A 22,545-nucleotide genomic window follows, 5' to 3' on the forward strand; every position below is an offset into this window, starting at 1 on the left:
GACAGAGGAGAATTATTCTCCATCCCTCCACCAGAGCCTCATTGCAAGAAGGTATGGCTTGAGAGTACTGGTGAATCATGTAGGGAGGCAGCCGGCCCCCTCCTCCTCACAGAAGCCAAAGTTCAGTTAAAGAATAAATTAATTTCTAGCTGTGCAAAAGTATGCCCTGTTGCACAGCTTGACACCACTCATCTAGCCCCATCTGTGTGCTATGCTTTGAGTGACTTGTTTTTGTCTGGAATCGTAAATCCTAAGAGCGAGCTCAGTTCTTCAAGTGCTGCTTCTTATGCAGCCGAAACACCCAAGTAGGAGTTACTGGCAGACTAGGAAAGAGTTCCAAGGTCTGGAGAACCCTAATCATACTCATCCTAAGGCTGGGGAATCTCCCAAGCAGCCCAGTGTAAACTGAACACACTTGGTGGCCACGGGAGGCTGGCTGGCTATTGGAGAGGGGATGGAATGGAGCCTCTTGGGGGAAAGATATGGCAGGCTGGTTGGAGCCCTAAACAAGGGCACTCACACTGCAACATTTTGTTACAGGTCCTACTTGTGCTTATCATTAGCAAGGGAAAGGCACATCCGTGATAGAGGAGCAGAGTAAGAGAAAGCCTGGCAAAGAGAGACAGGAAGTTCACTCCAGGTATGGCTGCACATGCATATATTCCTGTTTAGGAAGTGGAAACCCAACTGCTGCTGCTGCTGCTGCTTTTTCCTCCCCCTCTTGAGACGCAGGCCCTGAAGCTGCTGACCCAGAGCACCAAAAGCTGGAAGGAAACAGGATACAGATCTGGCTGAATGGTACACATGTCTCTTTGTTACTCCAAAGCTGCTCTGGAGGGATTTTCCAGGGGATAATATGTTTCCAATTATCCCGTTACGCTCTTTGGAGTGCATGTGTTCTGACAAGGCATCCTCCCCATTTCCAACAATATGTCATCTCCCCCTGCGTTTCCCTCTCCATGTTATTCCCTGAAAAGGTTATGACCTTCTTCTCTGTATGTGCACACGCGCGCGCGCGCGCACACACACACACACACACACACACCATACTAATCTACCTACATCTCAGGGGGCTCCACTTTGCCACCTGTTTACAGGCCCAGTTTTGCAAACTCACACAGCTTCATGTGGCATGGCTGAGTTTGCTCTGGCACTGAGCTAAATATTATTAAGACTGTGTGTGTGTGTGTGTGTGTGTGTGTGTGTGTGTGTGTGATGGAGAGCAAGGGGGTGGAAAGAGTGGGACAGGGAGGAGGAGTTTGTAAGGCAAGGCAGTTCCAAAGATCCAGAGAAGGGGGGGAAATACCCACAACTTTTGCCGGAGAAAGAGAGAGAGGAAGCAGAAAGGATCGTATGGGCTGGGAAGGAGGGTCCGATTGTTGGGGAACGGATTGCTGCTCTGCACCCCGGGGGAGCCCAAGAAGCGCCACAAGAATGCAGCTGACCAAGGTGTGTTACCTAACTCTCTCTCTCTTTCTCTTGTTCTCTTTCTCTGCACAGGCAAGCATGGAATTACAGGCTGCGTCATCTCATTAAAATTATTCAGCCAGAGACGCTGGCTGTTTTGTGGCATACGATGGCAAGGGGCGTGAATGTATGAGTGTCTAGATGTGTTTGTGTTTGACTTTCTGGCTAGAAGCATGGATGGAATGAATTCATCTCCAAAGTTTCATAGAGACTAGAAGCTGGGACACTTTTGTCTCTGTGCAATGCAGTCTATTCCGTTCCCTACTTCTGCCTCCTTGCTTCTTGTATTCATTTACGCCTCTCTCTTTTTGCTGTTCCTGAATCAGGGTGTGTTAGTAAACAGTTCCTAAGAGAGCTTTAGTCAGAGTGACTGAACCCTCACAATGGCTGTGACTGTGCTTCTGCTAGAAAAAAGCACTTAGCAGTTCCTGGCAGGGTGGGTGGAAGGGAAAAGGCGCACATCGGTGCTAGCGTCCATGTGCCGGCCGTTTTTGTGCATGTGCACTAGAATCAGTTTTCATCCCACTCCCACATAGTTTTAACTTCCAGAGGCCCAACGTGAGCCTGAGGCTGCGATCCTCAAGAGTGTAAGTCTTGCTGGAATAAATGGGACTTATGCTCAGAGTAAACTTGCCTAGAATTACATTGCATATATATGTGTGTGTGTGTGTGTGTGTGTGTGTGTGTGTACACATACACACATATACACACACAATCACACACACCGTATTTTTCTGTGTATAAGACGCCCCTGTGTATAAGACACCCCCTATTTTTAGGGACACCAGTTTAAGAAAATAGGGGGGAGATTGCCCAGTGTATAAGATGGCCCACAGTTTTTCACATAATTTTAAAGTAAAAACTAGTCTTATACACGGAAAAATATGGTATATATGATATGTATGCATGCAAATAAATAGTTAGAAAGGCGTCCCCAGAGGCTAAGTGGGAGCTCTGTATTCTTCTCTTCTCAGAGTGGGTTGTTTGGACAACTCTTCTCAGTTGTGGACACCACACTTCAGAAAGTCCATTGCCTCCAGAGGTTGATGTTGATCACAGGGGCATGGAAACCTATGAGGTATGGTTGAAAGAGCTGGATATGTTTTAGTGTGGAAAAGAGCAGATTAAGGGGAGGCGTGAGAACTGTCTTTGAATATCTGAAGGGCTGTCACATAGAAGATGAAGCAGGCTTGCTTTCAAGAACAGGGTGAAAGCAGCCGAGTTTGTGGAGCAGACTTGCATCAGGAGGTGAGGGTGGGCTCTCCACAGCTGGAGGAGCTCAAGCAAAGCCTGGACAGCTGTCTGCCAGGGGTGCTGCAGTTGAGCAGGGTCCCCTTCCAGTTCTAACATGCTGTGGCAGTGCTTCACAAGGAAGAGGTGCAAGGAAAGAAGGACTGGTAAATGGGAACAAGTGGGTTGTATGAGAATCCCTCCCTACCCTGCCCCACAACCCACCCACTCACCCCAGAATTACAGTATAGTGGTTCACTCACTGCATCTGACAGGAGAGGACAGCTCTCTTGCTTTGAGAGAACAGCTGAATCTGCCACTGTGTCCCAGGTGTGTGAAACGAGGTTTCTGGTCAAAAGACACTCTTTTTAAAGATCATTGCAGACACCTTTAGGAATGACAGGGGAAAAGCTTTCCTTAGCTGTGCAGTCTTGACCCATTAAGAAGTAACTGTGCAGCAGCTGCAGTTTCCCTTAAAAAAACACAAAACTTTTTGCTGCTGCATGTGGTGATGGGGAGCAGAGCTCTACTATTAAAGGATGTGGCAGAAAAGAAAAGGTGCCACTGCAGTTATGAGGGCTGTGTCCCACCTCCCCTGTTGGGGGCAGTATGCCTCTGAATCACAACTGGAGGGAATGCTTTTGAGCTCAGGTGCTGCTTGCGGCTTCCTCTGGGGGCTCTGGCTGGCCACTGTGAGAACAGGAAGCTGGACCAGAGGGACCTTTGGCCTGACCCACAGCTAGGCTCTTCTGATGTTCTTACGAAAACATTAAGCGTCTCCTGAAACTTCTGAAATCAAATGCCCCCTTTTAGCCATATGTGAATCAGGGTGAATTCAAGGAAGGGAAAGGGGGAGAGATTTCATTTCATCTCTAAAATTGTAGACAGCTGTCAGTTTTGTTTGCTTAGTGCTGCTGTTTTGAACATGTATCAATATGGGGTTTTAAAATTATAAATAAATACATGAAAGCAAAACATTTATATGTTGCCTCTTGGCCCTAAAGAGGGGCTTCGAGGTGCTTTATAGGAATTGAAGACTTGTTACATTAAAAAATATAAATCCACAGCATTAAAACTGGTAAGACCAAGGCAGTATCCCACACCATACATTTACAACACACTTAAAACGTATTTCCCTCCCTCCCTCAAAAAGAATCCTGGGAAGTGCCGATTAAGAGTGCTGGGAATTGTAGCTCTGAGGGGTCACCTACAGTTCCCATGATTCTTATTGGTGGGAATGTGCTTTAGATGCACCGTGTGTATGCAACTTCTGGTAAGATTAAAATACACTAAAAGCTGAGTGGAATACAAATGCCACAACCAATTCATTTAGAAAATTGCAGAGAAAGGAACCAAATTTCTCTGGCTTGATTCTTAATTTTTGGTCTTAAAAAAAATAATGTTCCGCTATTTTGAACTTTGATGCAGAAATAGAGTAAATTATCCAGGGTGGTAAACATCAGCCCCAAGGGCCAAATCTGGCCTTAGAAGAAATATGTGTGAAAAGTGTATGAATTTCCATCCAGACTTTTTTTTTAAAATTGCATGTATCTTTGTTACATTTCTAAACCTAGGATTAAAAAAATGAGAAATTGAGAGAAATAAAAATTGAGACACTGGCCATCCCTACCTGATACTGTAAAGCTCATCAGACTCAACAGGACTTATTTTTTAGAAGATCCCTGGAAGAGATTGCAGAGCAAATGAGGAGCCTTCGGTGATGGGCAATAAACAGAGGGGAGGGCAGGCAGGAGCTTAGCAGTGATCTTCAAGGTGAGAATGGAAGGTTTTCTTTTTTTTTTTTTTAATGATATTTATTGGGGGGGGGGTTAAAGTTACGAAAGAAAAACAAAGTAGAAAAAGAGAGAAAACAAACCACTTCCAACCATACATATACAAATTCAAAATAGGAAAGAAAAAAAAACAAAAATACACCACAAACATTTAAAAACATTTAAAAACAAATCCATTATTCTCAACTCCTCAACTGTCATTACCCTCTTTCCTTGACCTCCTCCTCCTCCTCCCCTTCCTTGTATCCTGTTTGTTAATTGTCACAGCAAATCCTTTCCATATTTCATAATATTCTGTCATTACATTACCTTAAACTATTTTAATCTTATCTTACTATAAAAAAAACCTTGAGACTTAAAACTTAAATCTTATTTTTACCAACTTCTCATAACCATAATATTCTTACGTAATTCTTTAAACATTTTTACTAAAGCCAAGTAATTTCATTCCAACATTTTTCTAACATTCATCAATTCTATAAAACAGTCCTAGTAGTGAAAAAAAGAAATAAAAACAAATCCAATCTTCATCCAGCATCCCTTCCTCCTGGTCCCGGGTTTTGTCAGTCCTTATTATCCCATCAATCTGGCGCATTAACCTGGTAATCTTATATCCGAGGCCCTTAAGTCCATTCCATGTCCCTTCCGCGGCTCTTCTTCATATTTATAGCTGTATTTTCCTTTGTCTCCTGCTCCTTTCACTCATGGGAACTCCAACTTGGCAATATTTTTGACCCTTCTCGACAGATCAGCCCCTTTTCCATAATCGACACTAAATTCCATGTGGTATTTAAAAACATGTTTCAGAATCCCTCCAAAATTGAGAGCCCCCACAATCCCAAACATCTCACGGCCCATTGCCAGACTTGAAAAGTCCAATTTCATAGGAGGGTCTATCCAACCCCCCATTTCCAAACCAAACCAAACTTTTTCTTTCCAAATCTGGCTTTTTCCAAGTTCATTTGTCAAATCCGAAAGCTCATATTCCTGTAGGGCCTGTTCTGTCAAGACATACTCCTGGTTTAATTCCTGAGTTGGCTCCACATATTTTCCCACTGCCTGTTCAAAATTTCCCACTGCCTGTTCAAAATTTCTAATCGAATCAGCCATCAAATTCGTCTTCTCATGTAACTGTTCCAGTAGGGCATTTGTTTTATAGAAAGCACACAACAGAGCTTCTGAATACATTGTCCTGAAGGTCAGATGTCTATTCCCACGATTGTAATTTGTAACAGGTGCCAGCTCCCAGGAGTTGGTTACAGTTTCACCGTCTCCCTCTAGGGGGAAAACTTCTGTTTAATCTTTCTTTTAGAGACAAGTCTAGCAACAGAGTTTCCTTTTTTCAGATATTTTGTCAATATTTGTTCCTTTAAGGTGCAAAAGGAAACAATGGAATCACTATGTTCCTCTTCTTTTAGCTATCTGTCAAAAGCGCTTGTTTCTGGTCAATGAGCTTCAAACGTCAGTCCTGACACCCCACTCCAGGATCAGGACGGTGGAAAGTTACTTACTTTAAACTCACTTCTGCAGGTTTAAACAGTCCAGAAAAGCTCCCCCTTCTTCTCCTGCTGCCGAAGGGGGGTTCGACAATTTTAAATGATGAAAGCCAATCCTTTAGAGGCGATTTTCTGAGCTCTAGTTTACGTTGTCTTTGCTTTATTCTGTCTACAAAGAAACGGAAGGCTGACTTCCTGTTTAGACCTTCCCGTTTCAGTACCAAATTGAAGTAAAATTTTTAAGTCCAATTCCTTTCTGCTCGCAAGTCCTTATTTAAAGTCCAATTGTTCAAAGTTTAAGTACTCACGGGTGCTTATTTTAGAAGCCAATTTGTCCCAGGAAAAAGGCAGCACTCTCCGGCAACAGCTGTGCGGCTTCGCTGCACGGAAATAGCAGTTGACTCACAGCACCGCGCCACTTCCCCCTCTTCGCTTCGGAGCCCGTTAGTGGGTTCCTTTGAGGGTTGGGGGGGCGCTAAGGGAGCCCGCCGAGTCCCATGGTCACAGGCTTCATCCGCCTGTGATTTTTAAAAGGGTCCCCGCTTCGCTGTAGCGGAGAAGACCCATTTCGCGCGGAGCTAGTCCCTCCAATTCAGAGGGAGTCCGCCATTGCTGATGGCGCCACCCCGGAAGTCGAGAATGGAAGGTTTTCAAGCATGCAAGAGTGTTTGTTCAGCTGTGAGGCTATGTAATTGGTAATAGGCTTATAGGCAGGCAGGCATCCCAGGAGTTTCCTTAAGGGTGGGTCACAAGGCCACTGAGATTGCTGAGCACAAGCAGCCCAGTTGCAAGTCTAGCTTCTCTGACCCCTTTTTATTCAGGTCCAGCCCAAGGCCAGCCTGAGGAAGAGCAGCGAATCCCTCCCCCCTCTTTGTATAGTACGTAAGGTGGATCAACTTATTTTATCACCTGAAGCAGAAAAATCTCACAAGCACCTTCTGTCTCTGGCGGTAGAACAAACCCAAGTGATTAAAAAAACCCACGTACTGTCTTTCCATGGCTTCACAAATCCACTACCCAGAGGCAACAGCCTTTCTTGGCCCCTGGTTCTGGGGCTGGAAGCAGTGCAGGGTGGATAGGAGCCAGTAAGGAGGTGCTGCGGGGGGGGGGGACTACATACACATCCTGCATTAAAAACACCCCCCTCCCCCACAAAGAACCCCAGGAACTGTAATTTGCTAAGGGCATTAGGATTTGTAGCTCCATTGTGGGGGGGGGGGGGGGTTTACACAGCAGTTCCCAGGATTATTTTGCCAGTGTTCAGTGCTTTAAACTGTATGCAGAGAGATGTAACACCAAGATGTCTTACCTGTGTTTATAAAGCAGTGAGCAGTTTATGCTGGAGATGTAAAATGCTCAGTGCTGACATCTTACATATTTTCTGGACCAAATAAGGAAGCTTTGAATTGATGTTATTAAAACAAGTACGGGACATATATTACCAATGGACCCACTAGCAATTTTGTTTGGTTATATTGAAGATATAGTACCAATGGTTGGTAGAGAGATGGCCCTTTTCTTATTGACTGCAGCCTGTATAGCTATTGCTTATAAGTGGAATAAATTTGATCCCCAACCCTGGATGATTGACTGGCTGAAGTTTGGCATATAGCTTCCATGGCTAAACTGACTACAGTAAAAATGATTCAAGGTCAAAGTGGGTAGACAGAAGTATGACAATTGTCTTTAAAAATAGGCTGATGCAACAAGGTACAAGAAAACCTAAATCCACATGCTTTGTTGGGAGATTCTGATGTATTGTGAGATTCTGATGTATGGATTTAGCAAGGTTTCTGGAATAGTAGGATGAGAGTCACCTAATTAACCCCGTCAGCAGAAGCCTCTCCCCACACTCATGAAATTGGCTCCAGGGGGTGGAGTCAGAAGGAACCCCGCCCCCCAACAGCATGCTTGTGCAGATGGAATATTTGTAATAGTGCCACACTGAATTCCACCCATGGTTAGCGTTTACCTTGTTTAAATGTACTCAGTTTTTTTCAAAATTATTATTGTGTTTCTCCCCACCCACCTTTGCTTGCACACTGTTAAATACAAAAAATCTGCCCTCAAAAGATACACAGAGAGAGCAATTCTGCTGTCAGGGCAGGCAAATAAATGGCTTGTCAGACCAGAGCCTCTCTTTCAGCATCTGCATTTTCTTGCCTCCCTTCCTGAACTGGATGTGTGTTATTTTCTCTGCCACCCCTCCCCACCCATCTTGCTTGCTACAGAAGCCCCCCCCCCCTCTCTCTCTCTCCCTTCCTTCCTTTCTGTTCCTCTGTGCTTGTTGGCTTAGTCCAATTCAGAGGACGTTCTTTGCATTTTTTGAGGTTAAAACTTCTGGTGGGGGGGATTTTTTTGGACAGAGCAAGGGCAGCAAGTTGGGTATGAGCACAGCTCAGAAAGATTGGCTCAAGTGGCGAAAAAACAAACCAACCCACAGGCGCCTAATCCATGTGAATGAGGAACAGAAGGAGCCTCTGGAGGGGCAGATTGGCAGGGGAAAGAGGGTTTTTGAGAAGATCGGTGTAGGGATCAGTCACTGTGGCTATTGAAGAGCATAACAGCATAAAGCAGCTTTCTCCCAGCATGGTGTTGATGGACTCCAACTCCCATCAGCCCCTGCCATAAGAATATAAAATGTGTCCTGCTGAATCCAGCCAATGGGCCACCTAGTCTAGCATCCTATTCTCACAGCAGCCAACCAGGTTCCTGTGGGAAACCCACAGGCAGGACCTGAGCGCAAGAGCAGCCCTCTCCCCAGTCCTGCTTCCAACTGTGGAGGCAGAGCATGGTCATTGTGGTGAGGAGCTGTTGATGGCTTCACCCTCCATGAATTGGTCTAATCCTCTTTTAAAGCCATCTAGGTTGGTGGCCTCCCATGTGAGCGAGTTCCAGGGTTTAACTGCGCTGTGTGAAGAAGGACTCTTGCATTCTGGAGTAAGAGGAGGAGACTTTGACACAGAGAAGCATCCTAATGCCACATGGAACATCTTGTCTTTTCCTGACAATTCTGCATCACTTTGTGGATTGCTTACATTGTAATATGATTCTCCTGAGTCGGCTGGACATGGGCTACTACCATTTTATAGTTCCCAGAACTCCATCTGGGTAGTTAGCAAAGCAGTGTGATATGCGTGTGCATTTGGCATTTCCTCTCTTTAATCCTTTCTGTCACCCACACACACAGACTTGTGTGCTCTGTTTGCTGCCTGCTTTGTGGGATTCTGACTTTTCATGCTAATCGGTTTTTGGTTACATAGCAGAGACGTGGTTACTCAGTTCTGGTATATGATGTCATTTATGACTTGCCTCCTGCTTTAATTAAAAAGACCCAGGGGAATAAATATATGACCTCATTATCAAGATGGGACATTTGAAGTTTTCAAAGAGTCTAGATGAGTAGCTGTTTTTATTTGTGCCATGCTCTACTAATGGTCCCAAAGGAATCAGGCAGACCACTCCACAGAGCAGAAAGCCTGGGCACCTCCCTTCAGAAGAAGGGCCACAGCTCAGTGGCGGAGCACCTGTTCTACAGGCAGATAGTCCCAGGTTCAATCACCAGCATCTCCAGGTGGGACTGAGAGACAACCCAGCCCGAAACACTGCTGTTAGTCAGTGCAGACAACACTCAGCTTGAAGGACCAATGAGATTAGGCAAATTCCTATGTTCCTGTGCAGTCATTGCTCTGCTGCGAACTGCACCTTGATTTCATTCAGACTTGGTTTTATCAACCAAAGGACCCTTATGCAGCAGGGGTGGGGAGCCTTTGACTCTCCGCAGATGTTGGACTCCATCAGCATACCACACAACTGTCCTGTTTTAAGTGGGACATCCCAGAATTACAGAAGCTGCCCCGGCTTGTGAGTGTATCCTGGGGTGTCCCATTTTGGCTCCCATGCTCTGACACACGTTTTTGGTCTCACACTCTCACCTTGTGCTTGTGTGCCACCCACTCCTCTTCCTACTTCTAGAAGCTGTGCCAGCTTCCAGAAGTACAATGGTGGGGGGGCAGTCATGGGGGGGGGAGTGAGAGGGGATGGGGCCTCCATCAAGGTCATGTCCCAATTAGCCTCACTAATTGGAGGGTATGCACCACCCCAGCTGATGGGCTCTTACTGCTGGTCTGGAGCAGCCAAGGGGAGAAAAGGAGGAGGCTGGGCTACTTTAAAGGGTGTGGCACACTGTAAATTCACTGCGTTGTGCCATCTTGGACACTTTGAAATTGTTTGATTAAGAGACTTTCAGAAGTCTTGAGACCTCCTTCTTATTGACTGCCTGAGCCCAAGCAATAAAACATTTGCTGAAATACTCTTTATTTTGCTATGTATGCTATCTCTGCTGCTTCTCTGCAAGAAACTACCTTTATTTTGTAAGAGTTTTTTCCTAGAGACTAGCGGAACACCCCCATCTAGACTCAGGGGCGTTCCGAGGCGGGGCCGGGGGGCGGTCCAACCCGGGTGCCATTCCAAAGGAGGGGTGACAAATGATCGGCGGCACCTCCGGGGCACGCGTCACTCACCGCACATGCCCCCGGGGTGCTTGCCATGCCCCCTGGGACACGCACCATGCCCCCTGGGATGAGCACCACTCTGGGTACCAGAGCAGGTTGCTCTCCCTCTGTCTAGACTGCTTGCTAACAGGCTAAGCTGGGTCAAGAACCCGTTTTCAAGAAAGTGAAGGGAGCCAAGCACCTTGAGTGGAGCAGGCAGGGGAGTCCCGGGCCTTAAAACAGTTCACAAAATGGTGCTTGCAAGATGCTAAAGCTGGAAATGAGAGGTCGTATTCCTGGAGGGACTGTGTGTGTGCGTGTGTGCGTGCGCACGCACCAAAAACAGTAAAAAGGGGAGAATAGTTTTTTGTTTTTTTAAAAAAACAAAACCTTTTACATCAAAGGTTGAGAACCATATGTTGTTGGACTCCAACTCCCATCAGCCTCAGCCAGCATAACCAGTGATCAAGGATGATGAGGTCTGTGTAGTCAAGCAACATCTGAAGGGCCATAAGTCTCCCATCCCTGTCAACCCCGAGGCTCTATTTTACAGAAAAACTGCACTGGCAGCCCTATTTGATTAAAAGGATTGCTTGTGTGTCTGTGTGTGTCTGTGTGTATACATATACTCCAGCTAATTGATTATAAAGAATGCAAACCTGAAATCCTTCAGCTGTCATGTACTATGATGGCCATTTGCAAGTTGGAGAATTGTGTGCACCCATCCAAAAGCAACTTTCTTTATCTTACATAAAGAACGGTTGTTTTTCTAGTTATACCAGGTGTCTAGTTGCCAAAGAAGCCTCCTTTGGGTAGAACTGGATACATTTTGTGTAAGATTTTTAGGAATATTTAATAGTGGACCTCAGTTCAGGATGGGTTTCCTTCTTCTTTCTCCTACGATCATGAGATGTCATAAGGTTGTCATGTGAGTGACAGGTGGGCAGCACCCACAGCTCAAATTCGACCTGTGATGCCAATCCTGATAAGGATCAGGCCCATGGAGCCAAAAAGGTACCCGCCCCTGTCCTGGATCTTGTGAGTTACTTCCCGGGCTGGTTACGCTCTTGTGCTGAATCCAGCTAAGTCATTGCGTGAATGGAGCGACTTCTGCAAGCGCAATGGAGCTTTGCCCTCCTTCTCCCCCTCGTGTTCTTATACAATTTAGGAACTTTCACCATTTTGGAACTAACCTAAATTTTGCTTGCATGTGTCTTCTGAATGCTGTATGGAAAAGCACATGAAACCATTTTTAACCTACAAAACATGTAGTCTTTTTCTATGCTAAAGGAAGAGGAGAACTTTGGAAGAAACTCACAAGCGCATATTTTAAAGGTCTAATAGCCTGCATTTCCATGCTTTACTTGGCTGCATGTTTTGTGATTTTAAATCTCTGCTGGGGTTTTCTCACCAAAGAGTACTTGCTCCAAACCTGGATCATCCATGGAATTCTCCTTTCTATATTTTAATTTTTCCTTACCAACCAACACTGAGGAGACGAAGGGGCAGCTCCATTGCGCTCATGGAAGTTGTTCTGCACATGCAGTGATTTAATTAGATACGACCCCATGATTTTCTGAAAAATAATATTTTTAGGGTCACCGAATTCTACAATAAAATCTGGCCTCCTGTATACGTTATGCAAGTTAAGCAAAGCCACATGATCCACAGCAACTGTACCTGTTGACCTGAGGCAGTTGTTAACATAGTCTGTAATAAGAAGATTAGACAACTTCATAGTGGATAAGGTGATCTGTGATTACAACTTGTGATGGCTCTATGACGCCTCTAAGAGCAGAGGCAGCGTGCCAGTGAATACCAGTTGCTGAGGAAAAACAGCGCGAGGGGGCTCCGTTGCCCTCATGGCCCACCAGGGGAAATAAGATGCCTGGTAGATGGACCCTTGTTCTGGTCCAGCATGGAAACTCAGTCTCTTGTGTTAACGAGAAACTCTGGAAAGGTAAATGTCAGGCGTCTGGGAAGCCAGCTTTGGCTCCTCCTGCTGTTCTTAGCTGTATGATCTTAAAGCTGTACTATTAGGTCTAACATAGCCAAACTAAGGGGCTAATGGAGAGGGAAGCTGTGTGTGTGTGTGTGTGTGTGAGAGAGAGAGAGAGAGAGAGAGAGAGAGAGAGAGAGAGAGCGCACAATTTGATTCCAAGGGAGCCTCTCAGGACCTGGACTGCTGCACTCATTTTCCCAGTCTCATTTGTCTGAAGTAGAAAAGGAGAAATTGGAAATGGAATTCCTGAGGCCTTGTTTCTTATTGGAATTCAGTCGTGATGAGCAGCTCAAAAACCCTCCCAAACGCCAAACTGCTGCTGCAACCCCCTGCCTGAGACAATGGAAAAAACTGCAATATGCACGGCTTGGACTGTAGCCCTTGACTGGGAGTGAGTGAACCAAGCGAAAGATTTGCCTGTCCCTGCTGTGAGACGTCTCCGTCAGCCAAACTAGGCGTCATCCAGTCCTTGATTCCTCAGTTCAAGGAACCAGGCCCCCCCACAAGCCTCTGGCCATGGATCTTGGCCTTTACCCAGGGAGGAGGTACGGAGCACTGACACATTTAAAACATGTGGCTCTCCCCAAAGTACTCTGGGAAATGTAGTTCATCCCTTACAGAGCTACTATCCTTGGCACCATTAACAAACTTCAGTTCCCAGGATTCAGGAGGGGGAGGGCAAAGTCATGCGCCTTAAATATGCCTTAAATGTACAGTGTGTGTCAGAAGCAACACCTTCTCTGGAGGATTAAGATTCTTCTGAAGTTGTGCAGGGGCCCCTCAGAACACCAAGGGGCCCCAGCCCCTTCCAAGCCCACAGGAACATATACCGAACACGTCGAAGGCTTGAATTCCCGAAGGGTAAGGGTCCTGTTCCTCGAGTCAGTGTGGTGTGGAGCACAGAGTGCTGGACTTAGGGCTAAACTAGGCATTTCTATGTATACCTGGACCTGGTGATGAAAACCACCACAGCACTTCTGGCTTTCCACCTCATTGCTTGTGGAAAATCTACCTGGTGGCCTGACTCTGCAACAGTCAATATGTTTCCTTCCTATCCCTGCTTCCCCTTATTTATTTATTTATTTCATCTTTACATTTCTATCCCACCTTTCCTCCAAGGAGCTCAGGGTGGTGTATATAGTTATCTCCCCTCCCCATTTTATCCTCACAACAGCCCTTTGAGGTACTTTAAGCGGAGAGATGGTGACTGGTCTTTGTCCGGCCAGCCCAGGACATTTTGGCACCTGAGGCAAACCACAGCATGGTGGTCCCCTTCTCACTCGGGAAGAAACAGGGAGTGAAGACCCACACCAGGAACAAAAGAAAAACAAAGATCTGCTTTGGATCCTGCTGCCTGAGGTGGTCACTTTACCTTGCCTCATGGATCAGTTCATGTTCTAGAATCTAGACATTGCTAAGGGTAGGCACAAATTTACTGGATGATGTTTGGTTTAGCCTTTGGTCTGAGGAGACTGAGCTTTAGCAGGGTTAACCTATAACATTTGGCTGCCTGAGGTGAAGGAAAATATGGCTCCTCTCTCCATTCCACATACAGAAGCAGACCCTGCTGGCGATTGAATCTTACTTCAACAGTGGCAGTGGGGCACCACCTCTGATGCTCCTGAGGGCCAAGGGCTACCTCAGAGAAGACAAGGCACACACCGCTCTGTCTGTTCCGACCCCTCAGCATATGCCACCTGAGGCATCTGTCTCACTCTGCTCAATGGCAGGGCCGGCCCTCAGCTTCAGACCCCTGCTTGGCATCGGTGGCCCCTGCCCAGATCTCACAGGCTGACAATCCATAGGTTATCAACCAGAGAACATGCTGTGTGCCCACCTGCTTCCTCCTCATCTCATCCTTCACACACCTGGCTTGTTAGGCCACAGTTGCCCATGGCTCTGTTCCCTGTCTTAAAGCTGACTGCGTTTTTTCCGGTTTTATAACCAGAAGTTCAAACTGTGTGCCATGTTAGTCTTTTTCTTAGCACCTCTGAGTTTTAGCAGCTGTAGAAGGGCTTTTTGTAGATTGTATGTGTCTTGACAAGAGTTGGTGAGGCCTCTTTAATGGTTTGGTGCTTAAGGAAAGACGGTGTTGAGTCAAGGAAGGAGAGATATCGTTGAAGAATCACAACATAAGTAAATTTTTCACATTCTCATGAAAAATTGTAGAAATATCATTTCAGGTTCACATTCAGGCTATGATGCCTGCTCACCCAGCTGCGGAATGATCTGCCTGAGAAGACTGTGGAATAATCTGAGGAGAAGTCTAGGCCAGGGGTCAGCAACCTAAGGCCCATGGGCCGGAAGTGGCCCACGGAGGTCGTTTGACCGGCCCACAAGCTGCCCCTGAACTGAGATGCCCACTCAGGCGCTGTGCTAAACTGGCACAGCATGGCACGGGGTGCCGAAAATCACATCTGTGCAGATGCCAAAAATCGCGGGCATGATCCAGCCCACAGAGGGATCTCTGTGGGACCGGCCCAGGCAAGATAAACCTTGCTGACCCCTGGTCTAGGCAATGCCATAAGACCTCTCAGGATGCAAGTACAGGGGATCCCTGTTGCTTCCATAGCGTGCTGAGTAAAAAGCAGTAATTGTTACCTTGCCCTGACAGAAAGGTTTAATACAGTGGTACCTCGTGTTATGTACCATCCTCCTTACGAATGCTTTGGGTTACGCGCTCCGCTAACCCGGAAGTAGATGCCCCTTGTTGTGAACTTTGCCCCAGGATGCGAGCGGAAATCACACTCCGGTGGCATGGCAGCAGCGGGAGGCGCCATTAGCGAAAGTGCTCCTCATGTTACAAGCGATTTCTGGTTACGAACGGACCTCCGGAACGGATTAAGTACATAACTGTACTGCTGTTTCACTTCAGTATGGGAATATGGGATAGTCCCAATTAACAGTAGCACACTAGAACAAAAGTGTCTGAAATATCATGCTGTAGGACAGCATGGGGCTCCTCCAGATGCCCTGTTTATTTCAGGGCTCCTCCAGATGCCCTGTTTATTGAGCATTTATCTTGATTTACTTCCACAAGCATATTTGGCGTGCAGGTTAAATTATATCCTGTCTTTATTGAGCATTGATCCTGATTTGCTGGCACAAAGTTTATTTATGTGGAGTGGAGGTTAGATTATATCCTGTCTTTATTTGATTTGTTGGTGGGTAGGGGTTGTTATATGAGAATGAACATTCATTCTGATTTGCTTGCGGGGTGTTTATACATCTTCCCATTAATCATGTCTTCATTCTACAATTTTCAAGGGATTAAAGCACTCTGTCACTTAGCACGACAAACCTATTTTTAAAGCAAACAGACTTTTTGTGGTTAGGAAAGAAATGGCAAAATGCACCAAAAAGTCTAGGATGAACAAAGGATTAATGGGAAGACTCCACAAGCAAATCAGAATGAATGCAGGATGAATCCTCATTGTCTTTGTAAACAAATGAAAGCAAAGGCTCAGTGTAGACTGGGAATAGTCTAACTACCACATATTCTTTGGGATGAATACTGAATGAACAGGTTGTCTGAAGTGGCCCTAAATATCCCAGCATGTGTTTGAATTCCTTCCTGCCAAAGACTGAGTTCAGAGCTGCCCTTAGCCTTCAAGGGGACACAAGACACTTTGTGTTTTTCAAATGGAAAGTCCACGGCTCATCAGTATTACATCCAGTCCAGATGCATTGACATCATAGATGGGAGGTATAGGAGGATAAGGATGGGCAAAGGCCCACTGAGAAAACTATCCTGCTCACCTTTTGACCTCCCCTCAGCTGGCAGAGTTTTATGACAGAGTAAAGGTAAAGGTAATGAGACCCCTGACCATTAGGTCCAATCGTGACCGACTCTGGGGTTGCGGCGCTCATCTCGCTTTATTGGCTGAGGGAGACGGCATACAGCTTCCGGGTTATGTGGCCAGCATGACTAAGCTGCTTCTGGCGAACCAGAGCAGCACACAGAAATGACGTTTACCTTCCCGCCGGAGCGGTACCTATTTACAGTGGTGCACCGCAAGACGAATGCCTCGCAAGACGGAAAACCCGCTAGACGAAAGGGTTTTCCGTTTTGGAGGTGCTTCGCAAAACAAATTTCCTATGTGCTTGCTTCGCAAGACGAAAATGTCTTGCGAGTTCCTGCGGGGTTTTTTTCCTCCCCCCCCCTTTTTCCCAAGCCGCTAAACCGCTTATCAGCTGATGGCTAAGCCGCTTATCAGCTGATCTTTAAGCCGCTTAACAGCTGATGCTAAGCTGCTTATCAGCTGATCTTTAAGCCGCTTAACAGCTGATGGCTAAGCCGCTTATCAGCTGATCTTTAAGCCGCTTAACAGCTGATGCTAAGCCGCTTATCAGCTGATCGTTAAGCCGCTTATCAGCTGATCTTTAAGCCGGCTAAGCCGCTAATACTGTAGCGCTAAGCGCTAAACCTCTAATGGGCTTGCTTCGCAAGACGAAAAAACCCGCAAGACGAAGAGACTCGCGGAACGGATTCTTTTCGTCTTGCGAGGCACCACTGTATCTACTTGCACTTTGACGTGCTTTCGAACTGCTAGGTTGGCAGGAGCAGGGACCAAACAATGGGAGCTCACCCCGTTGCAGGGATTCGAACCGCCGACCTTCTGATTGGCAAGCCCTAGGCTCTGTTGTACTAAACATATATACTTGCAATTATTATTTACTTCTGATAAAGCATTGTTATTTGTTTGCCTCACTCTTCCTTCAGAAGGCAGTAAAGTCACTAATCCTTCATCTGTCTCTATCCTAACATACTCATTAAACTCTGGTGTGTATCTCATTCCAAATCCTCGAGAGAGATTCTGAACTATCAGGAGAATATTTCAAGTCATTGGCTCTTATTGCTCAACCAATTGTCCTGGGCTATTAACATGTTTTTTTCTAGTTAAGTTTTTATCAGCATCCTTAACACCTTCTTTCCTATATGGTTTACATAAATTATTTACAATGTTTTCAGCTCTTCCTGGAAAAGAGGGTAAATCGGGCTAACAAGAAATAAAGATTAAATCTAAAAAAAATACATGATGATTCATGGTTAGCTATATACAAAGGAATTTCTTCTCTTCCTGTCAAGCACTTCAGGTCATTGCAATCAGTGTCCCAAGACCAATAAGCTTTCTAAAGAAAACATTCCCTTTTCAGGCTATTACATGCAATAGTCACCATTTGCAAAACAAAAGGCAACATTTAGTCTTTTATACGAAGCTTTCTGTGCCGCTCTCCTGTGTGCACTTGTTCACAGGATAGACATTCTTCTCCACAGCTCACAAATACAACTAAGAATTTCCTTGACCATGGTTCCTTCCTGGTCCTCAATTAATAAGGTTGTTTGCTGAGATAAATACAGTGGTGCCCCGCAAGATGAATGCCTCGCAAGACGAAAAACTCACTAGACGAAAGGGTTTTTCATTTTTTGAGCTGCTTCGCAAGACGATTTTCCCTGTGGGCTTGCTTTGCAAGACGGAAACGTCTTGCAAGTTTGTTTCCTTTTTCTTAACACCGTTAATACAGTTGCGACTTGACTTCGAGGAGCAACTCTTAGAACGCGGTGTGGTAGCCATTTCTGAGGTTTTTAAAGACTTTGGTGATTTTTGAAGCTTTTCCAAAACTTTCCCGACACTGTGCTTCGCAAGACGACAAAACTCGCGGAACGAATTAATTTCGTCTTGCGAGGCACCACTGTAGAGTTTTATTACGGTAGGGCCAGGAATGTGTGTTGGACCATCAGAGCTACATTTCAGAAAAGAAAAGAAAAAACCTGTTTCACCTAAGACTGACATTTGCTAATATGGACCAGTGGTTAATCAGGGTGCTGGACTTAAGACCAGGGAGGTCTGCGTTCACATCCCCACTCAACCACAAAGGTCACTGAGTGGGCTGGGTCAGTCACTCTCAGCCACTTCACCGGGCAGGATTGTTGTGGTGATAAAATGGGGGCGGGGGACACATGTATCTCTGAGGAGGGGGTTATGCATGTAATAAATTTATAAATAATTTTTCATTTTTTCCAGTAGTCCAAACACCTACACTCAAACATTCTTGCTGCATTAAAAACACATTTCCCAATACAGATGAAATATCCTCTCTTGGCACAAGGACACTTCCTTCCTTGGACTTCCACTCACTAGGATAACGATAACCTCTTTGTGGCCAATTTTATTGCCAGCCTCTTAAAAAAGGTACTTTCCCCACTAAAGCAGCAGTCCTAACTGTTATGTACTGAAGTTCTCACCCTGGGCCAGCAGGGGATACTGTAGATAGTTATGCAAATGAAGGATCGAAAGTGACGTTCAGTGATTGGATAGTTTGTATGCAAATGAAGGATCGAAAGTGACGTTCAGTGATTGGCTAGTTACAGAAAATGGTTACTGCTGCATTCTAGTGGAGCGCTATATAAGCAGGCTGACTGAGCTCCTCAGTTCAGTTCTGTTCCAGCTTACAAATAAAGAGCTGCTTTGGAAGAATCGCTGTGTCGTCTGATATGTTCGCCCACAACCTAACACTAACGTGTCTACTCAGAAGTAAATGCCATTGAATTCAATAAAGCTAAGGGAAAACCTAACAACATGGTAGCAGGGCCGGGTTTAGATGGCGAGCAGCCCTCGGCTACTCCACTTGTGAGGCCCCTCCCAACCCCCCACCCTCACGACAAAACTGAATGAAGCCAAGGATGATGATGGGCATTTAAAATTCTGCAATTCACAATTTCTCCTCTAAAGGACATCTGAAAACTTCATCAAAATTTGTTTGTCTAAGTTTGTCACTTTCAGTGTACAGAATGCTCAGTGCGGACAACCTCTCTTGAGACATTATGGCCCTTAATTCATTTTTAATTCTTTTGAGTCTTGAAAAACTCTCTCCTGAGCAGTTAGTGACCATAAGGCTAAGAAATAGCCGCAAGATTGCTTCCACATTAGGAAAGGCCATCTGAATTTTTTCCTTGTATATAATTTGATAAAGGTCTGTATGAGACAGAGAGTGCTCTGCTGTAAGCCTATGGCTTTGTGTCACATACAGGTGAAAGTGCAAAAGTTCATCACTAAGTTTCAGGTCAATATCTTCTGGGTATGCTTTCATCAACAATTCAACACCTTGCTTAATTTCTTGCTTAGATGCTGTCAAAGTAGCAAGAATGGCAAACAATTGTGCAACATCACTGTACACAGTACTTCTTCTTTTTAAATTGGCTTCAAGTGCATCTAATATAGGAATAAAGGATTTTATTCTAAACCTATCTCTTGAAGATAGTGCATCTAAGGCATCAGGTGACTTCTGTCATTTCTTTGCCTTTCCCTCACTCTTTGTCTTTTTGTTTTGTAGTTGACATTTGGCAAGGTGGCTTTTGCTTGTTTCTCAAGCTCATCAGACGTGAACTGTACAAATTTGCATCAGAACTCAATAACAGGTCTGATTTCTAAAGGGCTTTGCTGACCTTGTGAAAATGACCTAGCACACGGATTTATATCTCTAAGATTTTGCAGACTTTGGCTATGAACTGGGGCCCCACAAAAAATTTCAAGTTGGGCCCCAGAGTTTCAAATTGGACCGCATTGGCTGGCCCTGAGTCTCATAGTTGCTGGGCTCAAGTTGCCCTGCCCTGGCATGAAGTCTTGGGTTTGCAATTTGGGGTGAGAGGGGACTGCCCACTGTGGGGTGGGCAGGCTAGGGAGGCCCCCTAGATTTAGAACCCCAAGGCTTCAGTCTACTGAGCCCATACATAAATCTGCCAATGCATGGTAGCTATTTAGTGCTGATAGCACAGCTAAGGGTGCTTCCTGGCAACCTATTTATTGCACATTCATCCTAATTTATTTGGAGGGAGATTAGATGGCCTAGGTTATTTAATTGGCAGCGGCAAGAGTCAGTCCAGTACAGTCAGTCAGTCAGTCAGTCATTAAGTCTCAATCTCTAGCTCCTGGAGGCAATTAGTCCTGCTCTAGTTAACTCCCTCTTGAACACAAGCCTAGTTGCATCCCTCATGTGTGGGTGTGTTTTTTTTGGCATTTTCATAAAAAAACTCAACAGTTTTGGGGTCTTTCTAAAGATAGCTCTTTCGGGGGGGGTTGCATTTTTTACTTTGTTAGCCTAATGACTGTTGGGAAGAAAGTTATTAGATGCTCAAGCAGCAGAGCAGAGGCAAAGCTGCTGCAGCAGATTGCATAGGCTTACCTGCAGGAAGGAGCCCCAGCTCACTGGTGTGGTGGCACATTCATTTTTATCACAGATATCCTCCCCATAAATGACAAGTTCTTCCCCAAATTTATAGGCTCTTCTTAACCTCTCTCCAAACTTTCGCATAATTGTCTTTAAAAATATTGATATTCCTCAGTGTTAAACACACTCCTAAATATTTAATTTTCTTTTCAATCATTAATCCTATTGATAATTGTAGATCATTTTTTATCTGGCAATTCATATTTTTCACCATAATTCTTGTTTTATTTTTGTTAAGTTTGAAACCTGTTTTCTCTCTGAATTCAGAAATTTGTTCTAAATCCCTTGGTACACTGACCATAGGTTCCTCTACCGCTGTCATCACATCATTGGAAAATGCCTTGTGTTTATATGCTCTCTGCCCCACTGTTATCCCTGTGATCTCTTCATCAGATCTATTTCTTCTAGCCAGAACCTCCAACACCAATATAAACAATAATGGTGACAGGAGGCAGCCTTGTCTTGTCCCCTTAGTTATTTTAAATTTTTCTGTTGAGGCATTATTCACTATCAGCATAGCATGTTGATTAGAATAAATTGCCTCAATTGCTTTCAAGAATATATCTCCACAATTTATTTTTTCTAAAGTTTTTGTTATAAAAGTCCATGAAATGTTATTGAAAGCCTTCTCTGTGGCTTCCTGATTTGTTTCCCTGCTAAAGCAATGGGAGGAACAAAGTGCTGATTGTTGAACAAGGTTTGCTGACCTGGCAAGATCTAAACAGGCAGGAGATTTTCGGTCATGATTCATGATAAATAGCCCAATGGCGTCATCAACTCCTTATGTGGTGGCAGCGGGAGGCAAATGCATTGTTGGGGATTGGTAGGAATGAGGGGTTAAAAAATGAATGGTATTATAATGCCTTTATATATATCTATGGTGTGGGCACATCTGGAATGCTGCATGCAGTTCTGTTGTTGGTTTGCTGCATAGACAACTTTTTACACGAAGCACCTCCTCCTGCCACGCCACACAGCAGGCAGGCATGCTTATCTGTGAGGTGGGAGGAGACAAAGGGTGCTTCAGGTCTCCTCTATTTTCAGGTGGGATTCAACCACTTCCCCACAAAACTGGACTTTTAACAGAAAGCGACAGGGAAACTGGAGTGGAAAGGGTGTGGCAACACTTGCTTTGAAGCAAAGTCATCCAAGCTGTCCACAAATAAATCAGGATGAATACTCAATAAACAGGTCATCTGGAAGCACCTGCAAAGAACCCCCCCCCCAAACCTACATTGCCTCTATGTGTCCCTGCCACTTCCTTGCCCTTCTTTTTTATATATTAAAAATACCATACTTTTCGCTCTATAAGACGCACCAGACCACAAGACGCACCTAGTTTTTGGAGGAGGAAAACAAGAAAAAATATATTCTGAATCTCAGAAGCCAGAACAGCAAGAGCGATAGCTGCGCAGTGAAAGCAGCAATCCCTCTTGCTGTTCTGGCTTCTGGGATAGCTGCGCAGCCTGCATTTGCTCCATAAGACGCACACACATTTCCCCTTACTTTTTAGGAGGGAAAAAGTGAGTCTTATAGAGCAAAAAATCCGGTACCCTCTTTTTGGGTGTGGAGATCTGTCATCCCTAAACCTCTGACTGTTCTCAGACCTACCTTCCCTCCCTTTTACTTCAAGGGATAGAACATATTAAAGTTCCCTAAGAAAGCTGCCCTTTAAAAAATGGAAAACAAAAATCCCTGCAATTAATTAATTAATTAATTAATTAATTGTGCCAGTCAATCAACCCAACGAACCAATCATAAATGATACTGACAGTGCAGCCAAACCACTCCAATTCTTCCTCTCCAGAGAGTTTAATCTCCCTCTTCTGGACAGA

At 45.1% G+C, this 22,545-nt stretch overlaps 1 protein-coding gene across 1 annotated transcript in view; it reads left to right on the top strand.

Annotated features, from left to right (window-relative positions):
- Positions 1-1,301: 1,301 nt before the first annotated feature.
- The window catches only part of TNS2 (tensin 2), a 126,872-nt gene continuing 105,628 nt past the window's right edge, over positions 1,302-22,545 (top strand). Inside the window, exon 1 of the mRNA XM_080989637.1 lies at positions 1,302-1,449. Coding sequence (XP_080845763.1) covers positions 1,354-1,449 — 96 coding nt within the window. The 5' untranslated portion in view covers positions 1,302-1,353. The remainder of the gene's footprint in view (positions 1,450-22,545) is intronic.

This window comes from Podarcis pityusensis (genome assembly GCF_964106645.2).
Source record: "Podarcis pityusensis genome assembly, chromosome: 2".
NCBI classification, from domain to species: Eukaryota; Metazoa; Chordata; class Lepidosauria; order Squamata; family Lacertidae; genus Podarcis; species Podarcis pityusensis.